The sequence below is a fragment of the Ceratotherium simum genome, chromosome 3 (assembly GCF_057802395.1).
Source record: "Ceratotherium simum simum isolate JZ-2026a chromosome 3, ASM5780239v1, whole genome shotgun sequence".
NCBI classification, from domain to species: Eukaryota; Metazoa; Chordata; class Mammalia; order Perissodactyla; family Rhinocerotidae; genus Ceratotherium; species Ceratotherium simum.
The window spans coordinates 57,723,357-57,738,360 of record NC_141902.1 but is presented as its reverse complement, the minus strand read 5'-3'; the positions used below and the strand labels follow the sequence as shown (position 1 = coordinate 57,738,360).

General features: G+C 38.8%; 1 protein-coding gene across 10 annotated transcripts in view; it reads left to right on the top strand.

The window, feature by feature from the left end:
- HERC1 (HECT and RLD domain containing E3 ubiquitin protein ligase family member 1) overlaps nucleotides 1-15,004 on the top strand; it is a 183,175-nt gene that overhangs the window by 103,254 nt on the left and 64,917 nt on the right. For 9 of the 10 annotated variants that reach the window (XM_087428259.1, XM_087428299.1, XM_087428283.1 and 6 more), the window contains 8 exons: nucleotides 1,305-1,520; nucleotides 2,379-2,499; nucleotides 2,752-2,989; nucleotides 3,145-3,338; nucleotides 6,531-6,686; nucleotides 7,948-8,054; nucleotides 8,596-8,706; nucleotides 11,702-11,878. In XM_087428259.1, coding sequence (XP_087284385.1) covers nucleotides 1,305-1,520; nucleotides 2,379-2,499; nucleotides 2,752-2,989; nucleotides 3,145-3,338; nucleotides 6,531-6,686; nucleotides 7,948-8,054; nucleotides 8,596-8,706; nucleotides 11,702-11,878 — 1,320 coding nt within the window. The remainder of the gene's footprint in view (nucleotides 1-1,304; nucleotides 1,521-2,378; nucleotides 2,500-2,751; nucleotides 2,990-3,144; nucleotides 3,339-6,530; nucleotides 6,687-7,947; nucleotides 8,055-8,595; nucleotides 8,707-11,701; nucleotides 11,879-15,004) is intronic. The other variant, XM_087428280.1, reaches the window with a different exon arrangement.

Sequence of the window (15,004 nt, the reverse complement as noted above, 5' to 3'; positions counted from 1 at the left end):
TATTGTGGTTTTAATGTGTCCACAACTTCTTTGATATTCTTCCCTCCAGGAGGTGGAGCTTAATTCCCCTCTTCTGGAGAGTAAGCTGGACATAGTGGCTCAAGGGTAACAAATAGAGTATGAAAAGGGGAAAAAAATAGTAATTTTATATTGTAGAAACCTGACAGACATCACCTTAACCAAGTGATCAAGATTAGCCTCACCAGTAATAAGTTATGATGATAGCGTGCACCCCTGATAATGTGATGAGAAGGAGACTTTATAGTTCTTCCCCAAAATCTATAACTCTAGTCCAATCATGAGAAAACATCAGGAAAACCCAAATTGAAGAACATTCTATAAAATACATGAACAGCTCTCCCAAGGTGTCATGGTCATGGAAAGCAAGGAAAGACAGAAACTGTCACAGACTTAAGGAGACATGACATCTAAATGCAATGTGATATCCTGGATTGGATCCTGGAACAGAAAAGGGACATTATGGGAAAAGTGGTGAAATCCAAATAAAGTCTGTGATTTAATCAATAGTGTTGTACCAATGTTAATTTCTTAGTTTTGGTGAATGTGCCGTAGTTATGTAAGATGTTAACATTAGGGGAAGCTAGGGGAAAGGTATACAGGAACTCTCTGTACCATCTTTACAACTCTTCTTTAAATGTAAAATTATTTCAAAATAAAAAGTTTATTAAAAAAGAGAGAAGGAATAGGATGATTGACTGCAGTGGTGGGTATTGTCCTCCTAGGGAAAACAGAGCCAGAAGTTCAAGAGAACCACAGAGAAACCTTTCAGAAATCCTTCTAATTCTTGAACTAAAGAGTACTCATTCTCTATTCTCTATTCTCTATTCTTTATTGTAAGTAAAGGAAGCAATAGCCATACTACCTTACAGTTTTGAAACCTTCACATATATCTCCTCAAGAGCATCACAATAGCTCTGTAAGTAGGTTAGGTAAAATCCTATTAGCCTTGTTGAGACTCAGGAAGTTAAGTGAGTTTCCCAAGGCCACAAAGTAGGTGGAAGAGTCTGCCTTGACACCAGGTCTCCTGCATCCAAATCTACTACTTTTCACAGTGTACTGTGTAGCCTCTTTTATACTGAAAGTATGCTTATAGAGTTTTTAGAGATATTTTGATTTTAAAAAGTCATAATAATAAAGTAAATGTTTATCTTAATAGAATAGATTCCTAAGAAATGTCAGAATCTTCTGTGTGCTAAGTAATCTATTATCTGTGACATCTGGAGTTTCTTTGTGTCTCAGTTCAATGAAGAACTCTAAAATATGTTTATTTTACTTTTCTCAAGCTTCGTTTAGAGGCACTTCACCAGATCCTCGTTCTCTTGTCTGGGATGGAGGAAAAAGGTAGCATCTCTCTGGCAGGAAGCAGGTCGAGCTCAGGCTTCCAGTCATCCACACTACTCACGTCTGTGAGGCTGCAGTTTCTAGCAGGGTGTTTTGGTTTAGGCACTGTTGGACACGCAGGAGCTAAAGGAGAGAGTGGCCGATTGCATCACTATCAGGTGGGTGACAGATCTGTCATGTGAGGATGACACCTTGCAGGATATTCAGATTTTAACTATCTTTTTTTACAAAACTAGTTTAATAATGCTAAACTTTTGGTATTTAAGACTGAGGTTTAAAAATATAAAAACTTTTAAATGACTCTTAAAGGTATCTTATTGGTTTAATTTCCTGAGTAACAGTAATGTAGTTGGGATTAGGTGAGTCATGGTATTGTTCTACTTTTATTTTATTTTAATTTTTTTGGTGAGGAAGAGTGGCCCTGAGCTAACATCTGTTGCCAATCTTTCTCCATTTTGTATGTGGGATGCCACCACAGTGTGGCTTGATGAGCATTGTATAGGTCTGAGCCCAGGATCTGAACCCGCGAACCCTGAGCCGCCAAAGTGGAGCCCGAGAACTTAACCACTATGCTACGGGGCTGGCCCCTGTTGTACTTTTAGATTCTTTGCTGGCTGTTTTATTAACCCTTAGCCAAATTGGATAGAGAGAGAGCTACATTGGGATAGGAATTGGTGTTTGGAAGGATGGGTTTCAAGAATTTACATTTTAGATGTGATCGTTTTACCTAGCTTCTCTGATTGCTTGAAAATTTTTTTTTAAAGTATTGCCTTTATGTCTTCTATATTTAGAGAGGAAAGATTGCTTTGTGAGAAACGAGAAAGGTTATATAGAATCAAGAATTATGAAGCATTTAAAAATAAATGTATTATAAAACTTTTATACTGAAATATACTAAATAATTAAAAACCACTATAGGGCTCTAGCATAGACTAGGGATAAAATGGTATTACTTTTATTTGGGTAGGAGGTGTTATTGTTGCTAACAGAAAAAGTAAATCTAATGTGTAATTTAGGATGGGATCAGAGCAGCTAAGAGAAATATTCAGATTGAAATCCAGGTGGCTGTGCATAAGATTTATCAACAGTTGTCTGCTACCCTGGAGAGAGCCCTGCAAGCAAACAAGCATCACATTGGTGAGTAACTGCCCCAGTAGATACAAGATGCAAGTGACATTTTGGCCTGAGGTGATGCAAGATAGATGCTAGATGTTCTATACCTTGTGTTTTACATTAGTAGATCAACTTACAGGTAAAGAATAAATATTTGTAAATGTAATAGTGTTCCATATAACTATATTTTGGAATATGATTCATTTTAGTAAATGCTTTGTTTACTTCAGAGAAGATTCTCAGCTATCTTTCTTTCTTTCTTTTTTTTTTTTCCAGAAGCCCAGCAACGTCTCCTTTTGGTTACAGTTTTTGCCCTGAGTGTTCACTATCAACCAGTGGACGTTTCTTTGGCAATTTCCACTGGTCTGCTAAACGTATTGTCGCAGTTATGTGGCACGGACACCATGCTAGGACAGCCCCTGCAGTTGTTGCCAAAGACGGGTATTTCCCAGCTTAGCACAGCTTTAAAAGTGGCTAGTACAAGGTTGCTCCAGATTCTAGCCATCACTACAGGGTGAGCATTGTAGATGTCTTGGTAGAACTGTGTGGGGCCTGGTCTTTTCACATTTTAGTAATTTCCATTTCCCCCGAATCTCCTTTACCTGTTAAAGTGCAACATTTGCCCCACTGTGTTGTTACTACTTATTTTTTTCCTGTTATTTCATGTAGGACCTATGCTGATAAACTGAGCCCCAAGGTAGTTCAGTCCTTGTTGGATCTGCTCTGTAGTCAGTTGAAGAATTTGTTGTCCCAAGCTGGTGTACTACTTATGGCCTCTTTTGGAGAAGGGGAGGGAGAAGAGGGTGAAGAAGAAGGAAAAAAACTTGACTCCAGTGGAGAAACTGAGAAGAGAGATTTCAGAGGTATCATAAACCTTTTTCTCTATCATTATTTACAGGCATTTATTGAGTCCCCATTCTGTGCATATCATTAGAATGTAGACTTCCTTCTGTTGTGAGGCATGGAAGGATTTTTATTTGTTCCTTTAACCCCTTTTCTCTCCAAATATATGTGATTTAGATGTGCTTTTGACTGAACCTCCTCTCCTTAGAGTCTGTTAATCCTGATGCAGCGACTATACTGCTCACTCTGTACATTCAGCCTCTCCTTGGCTTTCCTGCCTCTAGAACCTAGAGGTTCTAGGTGACTGACTCCCCCAGGTTATGCTTTCTTAGCATTTGATCCTGACAGCCCATCTCTAACCACAGTCTTGGCTTAAGTGTTCCCCCAGGACCAAGGGTTTTAATACTTGGGAACTGGGTTAGAAGTAGAGGAGCTGAACTTTTTGCTAGGCTATTCTGTTCCCGAGTCACTAAAAAAATTGTTCATTATACTTAGCTGTCATAATTTTTGGTTCCTGTAATATGATCATCTGCTCATAGCTTTACAAAAACTATAGTGAACATTGTATTTCAGAAGAACTTAAACCCTAAACAGCAGAACTATTGTTCTGTTGTCTGTTACGTAATTAGGGAATAAAGGTCTAAAATTGGTCAATTTTTCAAAAAATTTTGTGACGCTACCATGTCTTATTACCATAATAAATTCTGGGAGCCCTTACATCCTTTCTGGATTAGATAGAGAGAGCGAGAGAGAGAGAGAGAGAGAGAGGCAGATGGAGAGAGCAAGTTACTTAATCATTCTGTGCCCCAATTCCCTCATCTATAAAATAAGGATAATAGAACTAACCTCCTAAGATTGTTATGAGGATTAAATAATTTAGTACATGTAAACCACTTAGAGCAGAGTCTGGCAAATAGCGAGAGCTCAATGAATGTTAATATTAATATTGGAATATTATAATAAATAATATTAAAATTAAATTAATATTTAAATAATATTAACATTGTATAGACAGGTGGGTAGATAGAGGAAATATGCTGGGGATACAAAGATGATAAAACATTGTGTCTGCCCTCAGGGACCTTCTAGGGTAATGAAGAAGGGAGCCAGACATGTAAGCAGATGATTACACTATAATAAAAGAAGCTCAGAAGAAATAGCTAAATCTCTTGTCAGAATCTAGGAGAATGTATGGGTCTGATTAAGGACTAGCTTTAGTTTCAGAGGCTGAACCTGTGGCAAGTTCCTTCTCTCTGTTTATGTAGAGATTATTGTGCTTATACAAAGAGCATGGGCAGACTTAGACAAGGTCTGACAAAATTAAAAACAAGCTTTTAATGCTACCTCCTGTTTTCCTCAGATCTGGTCGGGGAGTACAGGGTTGTGAAGGTAATAGTTTCTCACCACTCTGTGCTGAGTACTGTATATGTGGACTGCAGGAAAGACACCGTAAAGTTACAGCCTATAGGTCTCCAAGAAAACTGGATTCTTCCATATCCAGTAAAGAAAGAAATAGTTCTTCTGTGAGTGAATCTCAGCAGATGTAACAGCAAGCTGAATCCACGTCCATTCCTCTCAGGTCGTCCTGGAGAGAAGGCCGTTGCACCCTTTGTGTTTATGAGGATGGCTGGGAGTAAGACTGGTTCTAGTCAGCAGTGGCCAGGCATTCAGAGGCAGGCTGCATGGGTATTAACCCCACAAACCCTCTAAAATACTTAACTGAAAGTAAGGTGTACCTTTCATTTCAAATGTAGTACTGATACTGAAACACAAACTGTATCATCAAGTTGGATCAGCCAGCTTTGTATTTAAAGGGTCCAGGCTTTAATTAATTTAATTAATTTAGTGTCTTGTTAGAGAAACACTTGCTGGGAATGAGGATGCCGGATAGGATGGAAGCCTCATAAAAGAGATTTTCCTAGGGATCTCTACCAAGAGAGAAGGCTTCATAGAAGAGGTAGCTTTTGAACTGGATTTTGAAGGAATGTGTAAGAACAAGGTTCAAGTGAGATATGTGAGTACCCAGGGCAGGCTAATAATTTTATATTCTTCAAACTAATATTATAAAATATATTTGCTTAGTAGCATTTAAGTAAAGGAGAGGTAGAGTACTGTGTAGAGGAAATGTAGAGAAGTTCTTAGCTTTTTCTCTAGTTCCCTAGCAGTTTAGTTCTGTCACAGACTTGCACGCCCATCTCAGCAAAACAAAAGTCCTCCAGTTAACTAGACATCTATGAAGATAGGTTAGTAACAGGCGTTAAGCATGCCCCTTGGCAGGGGAGTCTCCCTGCTATCATAAGTGACTTGTCTGTGTATTCCTGAATTTGACATGCCAGGATCTCCTTGAATCCTCAAAGGAGTGCTGTGTATACCTGTCTCCGGATTATGATTTTCCACATTTTAGTGCCCCTTAGGGATTGACATTCTGGGCAGCCGCACACTTCTTCCCCCTGGCTCTGAGTGGGACTTTACCAGGCTAAGGAGGTATGAAAGGTGTTGGATGATAAGAGAACCTGGTGTGTTACAGAAAGAGCAGATACTTCTCTGGCTTCAGATCCACAGGGTGAAGGGAAACTATGAGAGGGGTGACGAGAGAGGCTGGTGCTGATGCTGGTGGGAAAACTGGGAAGATTGGTTAGGGCAAGTTTATGTGAAAGATCTTGTACAAAGAGTTTGAGCTCAGGCAAACCAGACTCAGGCCTAGAAATTTGTTTCTTTGTAGAATCTGAAAACACAAAGTCTTTTAGAGATGTGATTCTTAGTTTGGGTTGGGGGGATCATGGACTTTTTGAAAATTTATCAAAGTTGTGAACTCTCTTACTAGTCAAATACACACACACACACAATTTTTCATACAATTTTAGAGGGTTTACAAACCATCTTCCCCAAATTCTATCCAATAGAACTCTAGACTTGGGTAGAGAACTGTTGTTTTTTAGAATAGTGGTAAAACAAAATGCATAAAACCAAGTACACATACCTTATTCTAGCAAACTCACTATTATTGTACACAGATGTAAAAGGTGTTTTAAGTTTGGCTTTATTTTCTGACTTTTCTCCATTCTGTTCTTTAAATTTTAAAAATTCAGCAGCAAACTGACAACCTAGATTTTAAATTAGGTTTGTGCTTACTGCAATCTAAATATAAGTTATTTGATATAAGACTGTTTACTGTTGGCTTTTGGTTGTAATGTACACTTTTCACTCTTCAGCTGCTCTTAGGAAACAACACGCAGCCGAACTGCATCTGGGGGATTTTTTAGTTTTTCTTCGCAGAGTTGTATCTTCAAAAGCAATTCAATCAAAAATGGCTTCCCCAAAGTGGACAGAAGTGCTTCTAAATATAGCATCTCAGAAGTGTTCTTCAGGTATTAGATCTTTACCTTGTTTGAGAGTATTTTCATACATCATGTGTGTTTTATTCAGATAATGCCAGACTTTAACAACATTGGATATTCATCCTTGATTTCAAATCTTTTCTTTCTTGTTTTCTGAGTACTTATTTGATCTTCTTAGATTATCAAAATGCAGATCTGAATTTGTCTATTCTCTCTTATCATGATATGATTCTGTTGTCTTGATTGTAACTTCAGGTTGTGTGCTATCTATGACGGTTCTATGTAATAAGCTTTATTCCTGGTTCTAAGCCTAAAAGTAGGGTCTGCTTGCATAGATTACTGTCAGTCCTTTCCTGGTCTGTTTTTTTTTTGATTGAGGTAAAATATACATAAAATTTACCATTTTAACCATTTAAGTGTACAATTCAGTGACTTTAAGTACATTCACAAGGTTGTTCAGCTATCACTACTCTCCATTTCTAGAACTTTTTCATCATCCCTAGTCTTTTTTAAATATTCTAAAATATAATGTAGTCTTCCGTGGTACATGTTATTTCATATGTATACATTCCCATTATACTTCACTAGTTTTTCTTAACTAGTATAACTTAAAACAGCTTTGTTTCTCTTTTAATAATGTGAGGCTTATATAATATTAAGTTCTTAGAGCATAAATAAAAATTAGATATTCATTTATTTTAACTGGTTTTATTGTAGTAATGGGTATAGAAAAGAACGTCAGTATGCTGTCTCTACCATTGCTTACTTTGGAAAAGTACAAACTGCTTACTCCCTGTTACCCCTAACAATCTCTGAGGCAGTCAGGGCACGGATGGAGAAAAAGCAATGAAAGGGTATGATAAGCCTGAGCTTTAGAGATTAACAGACCTGTTTAAATTCTACCTCTGCCTTTACTGAGCTGTGTGGCTTTGGTCAAGTAACTTAACTTCTCTAACCCTTAGTTTTCTCATCAGTAAAACGGGGATATAATGTAGTGTTTGTGAGGATCAGTGGAGTTAACATGTATGAAATGCATAGCACAGTACCTGGCACAGGTAGTTATTATAGTGCTATTCTCTTTATATATACATAAAAACTGAGAGAGAAACATGAATATTCGTGTACATTCATGGGTTTGGGATGAGTCCAGAATTCTTGTGATAATAGGTTGAAGTTAAGTCCTTTCCACCCATAAATGCTTAGCAGCCTCAGGGACATTTTTTAAGAAGTTCATTTAAATTTTGAACGTAAGTCACACTAATAATAAGAAAATGTCTTTCCCCCCCGCCAGGTATTCCTCTAGTTGGTAACTTAAGAACGAGGCTCCTTGCACTTCACGTCCTTGAGGCTGTGCTACCAGCTTGTGAATCTGGTGTAGAAGATGATCAAATGGCCCAGGTTTCTATTTTTAAAGTTATTAGAAGATGTTTTTCGCGTCCGCAACATGATTCACCCAAAATCTAAACTTATAGTTTCTTTGGTTGTAAATGTGTCATTTATTCAGTGGCAAAACTTCCGCTTCTGAGATTGCTTTCTTTATATTTCATCTCCAAGCAAGACGAAAGAAAAATTAAGTTACAGAGTGTGAGGAAGGAGTATGGGGATAGTGAATACTTGCAAGGTCGGAAGAAAAGGAAAAGCTGTGAAATTTCTTACTAGGTTAGGGCCCCTGGAGAAAGAAGTGTGTGAGGTTGCATGGCCTAATCTGAGGTCCATATAGTGAGGCAACTTGAGGGCAATGGAACCCACTTTCTCATGGTGAATGGTCTTTCTAAAAAGAAGATATTTAACTTACAACCACCCAAAGTAGCTCTTGGACATTGGTATCATCAAATTTCACATGTGACTTAATATTACGATTACATAATTTATATTTTCTAAAAATATTTAAAATTACCTTTTACAAATTTCATCAAATTCTTTTTCCTTCAATAAATAGGTTGTTGAACGCCTGTTTTCCCTTCTGTCGGATTGTATGTGGGAGACACCCATCGCTCAGGCCAAATATGCTATTCAGATAAAGGAAAAAGAACAAGAAATAAAATTACAGGTAATTGATTTTCAAAAAAAGTATTTTTAGACAGCAGCAGTGAATATCCTTTCACCTGTTGTTGGATCCCTTCTCCTCTGAGGGACCTTGTTCTATCAGTTATTCCATCTCCTCCCTGCATTCTTTCTGCCTCTCCTCTGGTTCCCTTCCCTCAGGTTATAAACATCTCTCATTCCCACCTTCCCAAATCCCTTTTTAATCCATGAAGCCTTCCCTATCTTCTCTCTTGTCCTTCGTTGCTAAGCTTCTCAGAAGAGTAATCTTATACATATTTCAGCCACTTCCTTACTTCTTATCTCTTCAACCCAGTTGTTTATCTTCCATCAAAGCACTGAAATTAAATGACAAGGGTAAGTGTTAATTGCTAAATACAACGTACACTTTTTGTCCACATCTTACTTGACCTCTGGAAACTCTAGACTTCTATTGGTTTCAAAACACTACCTTCTCCTAGATTTCCATATACCCTCTGCCAATTCTTGATTCCCTCTGGAGGCATCTCTTCTTTGATGCCACTCTCTCCTTGCCTTTATCCCAAACTCTGGTGTTCCTCAGAGTTCTATCCTTAGCTTTCCCAGCAGTCTCGTGACCATTTCTCCACACTCGTGACCATTTTCACCTACATGCAGTGCCTTCCAAACTTAAATGCTAGCCCAGGTGTCTCCCCTCTTTCCTCTTTTCTTCCTCTCCCGTTTTTTATTGATGGCATCACCACTTGCCTAGCTTTCCAAACCTGAATTCCTGGAAATTCTGGACTCTGCTAATGTCTGCATCCATGTGGTCACTAGGCCTTATTGATTTTACCTACTAAATAGCTTTTGAATCCATCCATCTAGCTACCTTAATCTTTCTCTTGGTTTCATGATTCTGTACTTTTTCTGGTTTTCCTTCTATCTCAGTATAATGGCCTTTTCTTCTTATTCCCTTTTATTGGTTCTTATTTGTCTGTTGAAGTGTCAGAGTATCTCTGGGGCTGGCCCTCTGGCATAGCGGTTAAGTGCGCGCTCTCCGCTTTTGCGGCCCAGGGTTCGCCGGTTCAGATCCTGGGCACGCACCGATGCACCGCTTGTCAAGCCATGCTGTGGCAGCGTCCCATATAAAGTAGAGGAAGATGGGCACAGATATTAGTCCAGGGCCAATCTTCCTCAGCAAAAAGAGGAGGATTGGTGACGGAGGTTAGCTCAGGGCTAATCTTCCTCACCAAAAAAAATGTTGGAGTATCTCAAGGCTTGGTCCCAAAGAGACCACTTCTTTTCCTCAACCATCACCCCCATTCCCTTTCCTAGACCCATATGCATTGATTCCCAAATTTTTAATTCTAGTTCTGACATTTTTCCTGAATTTTAGACTTATTTACCTATCTTCTGCTTGCCTGATCACTTGACTGATAGTCTAATAGGCATCTCATACTTAGTAGCAGTTCTAAGTTCTGTCATATCCTGTTCCTTCCCCAAGCTTTCCCATCTTCCTAGTTAATGACTCAACCAAAAAACCTAGGAGTCATCCTTGATTCTCTCTTTGTATCACACACCCCTCTCCCATTTTCTCCATCCAAACAATCTCCACGTCCTATTCACTCCTCTGTAAAACATAACGAATTTGCCCACCTCATCATTTCTCTGCCATCACCCTATTCCAAACCATTATCATCTCTGGCCTGGACTATGCGTTAGCCTCCTAACTGGTCTTTCTGCTCTCATTGTTAACTCCCTTTAGTCCATTCTCTACACAGGATCCATAGCGATCTTTTAAAATTGTAAATCAGAGCATGTTGATAAACCCTTCAGTGGTTTCTTGTCATTCTTGGGATAAAATTTGGAACTCTTGTTCTCTCCCCTTTGCTCTAAACAACTTGCCTTCTTCCTGTTTCATGAACACACTAATCTTGTTCCTTCCTTCGAGCTTTTCACTGGCTAGTCTCTCTACTTAGAATACTTCCCTCAGATATATTTCTCAGAAGTCAACTTATTTTTATTAAAGTCTCAACTTAATTATCACTTCTTCAGAGAATCCTTTCTTGATCCTCAATCTAGAGTTAGTTGCTGTACACTTTGTGTTATATCCCCTGTTGCAATGTCAACATAGCATTTATTATCTGATATTTTCTTGTTTGTTTATTTTATGTCTCATCTTCCAAAATGTAAGTTCTGTGAGAACAGAGACCTATCTATCTAACATACTGCTGAATATATAGGACCTGGTATAGTGCCTGGCACATAGTAGATGCTTAATAAATATTCATTGAGTGAATGAATGAATTCAAGTCCTCAGTATTTCTTAACTTTTGCAGTAATCTCCTGAGTGGTCTCTCTGCCTGCATCCTTTACACTCTTGGTAAAACAATATTTATGAAACACAGATCTGGTCAGAGATCCTCTATATAAATCATTCTGTGTAGGCACTCCCTATTATATATAGAGTAAAATTCAAACATAAAATGGCACTCAAGGCCTTCTGTGATTTTATTCATTCTTCTCTTTCTAGGCTCCTTTTCTGCCTGTCTTCTCCTCCAGACATTCCCCACTACTTGCAATTACTTTAAATCGCTGAACTCTCTTCTGCTTCATGCCTTGGTACATGCTGTACATACTGCCCTAAATGCCTTTCTCTTCTTTGACCAGGTGCTTAATGCCTTCTCATCATTCAGGACTCAACTCAGAAGTCATCCTCTTCTGAATGCTTACCTTATCCTTCCCAGGCATGGTTAGACGCTTACACTTTTATGTTTCTGCTATACCTGTCATATAACTTCTGTTATTCTCTCACTACAATACTGGTGTTATTTATTTGTCTCTCTGTCCCCTAATTTGACTATAAGCTCTCTATGAGCAGGGACCACACTGTATTTATCATTGTGTTCCCATTGCCTGCACAGTAACTGGTACATAGTAGATACTTAATAAATATTTGGGGAATCAAACCAAGGAATCTTAGAATATATATTAACTGAGATCTGGGTTACTCCAAAATACTAACCCAACTTCCTTTCTGGTAGAAGCAGGGAGAGTTGGAGGAAGAAGATGAGAATCTTCCTATACAAGAAGTGTCCTTTGACCCAGAGAAAGCTCAGTGTTGCCTAGTGGAGAATGGACAGATTTTAACTCATGGCAGTGGAGGAAAAGGATATGGATTGGCATCAACCGGAGTAACTTCTGGGTGCTATCAGTGGAAGGTGCGTAGAATTCCAAGTAATTTCATGTTTTAGTCCTTTTTACCCAGGTTCTTATAAAAAATGTATCGAAAGACTTTTAAAAAAATCATCATATGTAGATGTTCTATCATTATGTAAGATGTTAACATAAATGGAAACTGACTGAAGGATATACAAGAACTCTGTATTATTTTTGTTAATCTTCTGTAATTCTAAAATTATCTCAAAAATTTTTTAAATGAACATTAAAAAGTCAAGATCATCCTTCCCATGAGAGTCACATGGTGCACACTCAGCAATGAAAATGCAGTAACGTGTGTGATTCTCCCTGGGAAAGCCCATTAGAGACTCAGTGCCCAAGATTTTTATTGGGTGCTGATCACATAGGTACTCTTTGCCTGGCATATGCTAAAATGTTAGATTTCCAGAAGAAAAACAGGTGTTTAGCATAAACCATATTGTTATACAAACAGTTTAGGCACAGCGAGCCACTCTTATCAGTTAGGAAAAGTTTTTATCAGTGTAGGGAACTGTTTGCCAGTCTAGTTCCCAGATGCCAGCCAAGAGCCAACATTGCAAGCAGGGCTTTCTCAGGATAACAGTCTCTGCTATTTTAACTCCTTTTTTGCACAGTCCACTCCCTTGGCTCTTGGCCACAGTGTCTTTACAGTAAGATTATTATCGGTAGGACCCCATGCAGCAGGGTGAGACCAATCTGTAGTATTGACTTCAGTTATGCCTTTTAGGAGTCCTAGACTTAGCCAGTTAAAACAAATCTCATGAACCATAAAGGTCTATCTGAAAAAGCCATGTGACTTTGTCCTTAAGTTTTTGTATTAACTTTTTAAAACTGGCTTAGGCACCAATTTAGTACAGCACAACTCGGGCCAGTCCGGGGCTCAGATAGTGTCATGATAGGGTGTACACACAAGAAATAGAATCCCAGAGGGCATTTGTGGTATTCCTGGAAACAAAGAGTTTATGATTGTTAGGATACTCCTTATCAGGATGTACAGTAGTCAGGTAGAACAAGTTAACAGGGCCTGTTAACTTGTGACCTCCCACCAAGGAACCTCCCACTCTCTGTTCTCTGTACAGTCTGAATAATTTAGTTGAGTCCTTGGTTTCAGAGGGACTGCCTAAAGGTAGTCAGTTAAATGCTTTTGCTTGTCTATGACATTAGTTTATCTGCCTCAAGAGTGGATGACATCTGGAGGTGTTTTCTAGAAAATGCAGAAGCTGGGGCCACCCACTTCTTATAGTCTGTCAGGTATAATAGGAAGCTCAGCAGTCAGTTTGAATTTAAGTGCTCACAACAGCCTTCAAGACAACATGGATTTTTTTTCCCCTAGAAGGAGAAACAGTTCTGAAAAACAAAGATCATTAATGCCTCCCCTCTCCTCCATGCTTCCCCAGGGCCTGGGTTTTTGTTTTTTCTCCCTTATTCTAAAATCAGTGTGTCTCATTTAGTTATTATAACTTCAGATTTTTCCAGTCTGTTTTTATTTTCATCTAGACCTTTTGTCCAGAAGGGTTAGGTGCAAGAGGAACAGAAGAATTTTCACACAAAAACATTTTTATACAACTTAACCAGAAGAGTTAGGAATTGGTCAGGACAAAATCTCAACTAAAAAAATTTTCAAAACAGGTTTACAAAACCTTCTGTCTCTTTAATCCTAATCATTTATCCAGTGAGCAGCCTAGAAAAGATCAGTCTCTGAGGAGAGCTTCATTTAATAAACCGCCTTACTAAATGATGAGACGTAGAGGCAAGCTTATCAGTCTGTTGCTGAAAACTGCAGCTAATCCAGAAAGCTGAACGTAATGAATCAACAGCAGTGGGACATTCCCAAGAAGAGGCTGGGAGTCCAGTCTGTTAAGAGTGGACAGAGGGGTCATACTCTCTGGGGTATGCCCTCCTCCACCTTTTGGCTTTCGGTAGAAATCACAAGTTAGGAATGTAATCAGTTTCTGTGTCAGAAATATAGAGCCAGTCAGCAGCTCAAATTTAGATGATTCCATCAAAGAACAAGTCCTTTCCCAGTGGCATCTGCAAGAGACCCGGACAGTCCAGCCAGAATCCATGGTGTTTTCATAGTCTGTGGCCACAGAGGAGTCCTAAATCTGCAACAGTCCCAGACTTTGTTTTGTTCATTGGGCCTGTGCCTGATTTTAGTTGAGCACAGCTTTTGTTGGGTTGAAACAGCCCCTAGTAGACAGTTTCAGGATTTAGCTTAGAGTCAGGTCACAGGCACTTAGAATCTGTGAATTCAGGATTCTAAAAAGCTAGCAACTTTTTTGGCAGCAGTAAAGTCTACATGCTGTAGGACCAGACAGCTGTGTTTTAAGTCCTTGTGACAAGCGAGGCTTTCCTAAGCTCTGTTGCCTTGTCAGTCTTAAGAGTCCAAATTTACCCACTCAAAAATACGCACTTCAGGCCCGAAAATCATCAACCTCTGAGGGTCAGACATCTGATTTTACAGGCACTCGGCAACTAAAAATTGCTTTTTAAAACTCCAAAAGTATATCTGTGTGTATCTATCTGGAGATTGCCTCTCTTTTTATTTTGTCTCCATTTTTCCAGAGGCTCTAATAGGCAAAAATCATAGCAAAAAATCATCAATTTTGTTTCTAATACTCAAAGAGTTTAAATTCCAGTCTACCTACTGGTGGCAAAAAGCAAGGAAGTTGTCTCCCACTAACATGTGTTTCCTTTGCAGCTTTCACTGATCAGGATGATCCCTTAGCATTTATGAACGTAGCGGCATATAACATTTTACATCAGTTTTTATTATACATCCAGATGCAATAGCCAGAAAACAAAGCTGTTTTTAAAAATTTACTTCTCTCCCTCAGATCTCAAGTTCACTCAAGCCCCTAGCAGTAAATTTAGCATTTACAGGGTTAATTGATTGGGGGGCACTGCTGCAGCAGTGGCAGCATCTAGGTTAAAGAAAATAGCTGGAGTGGTTTTTTCTTTTCTTTTTTTTCCCCTCTAGTCTATTTAAAGCTTTGCTCCAGTCCTGGGAACTGATTAACCTTTTTTCCTCTTGCTTGGAGGAAAGAGCAACACACTTCTAATATTTTTGGTCTACCCAAAACTCACTTTCACATAGTTTTGAACTCTTTCCCCTCCTACCTGGAGGA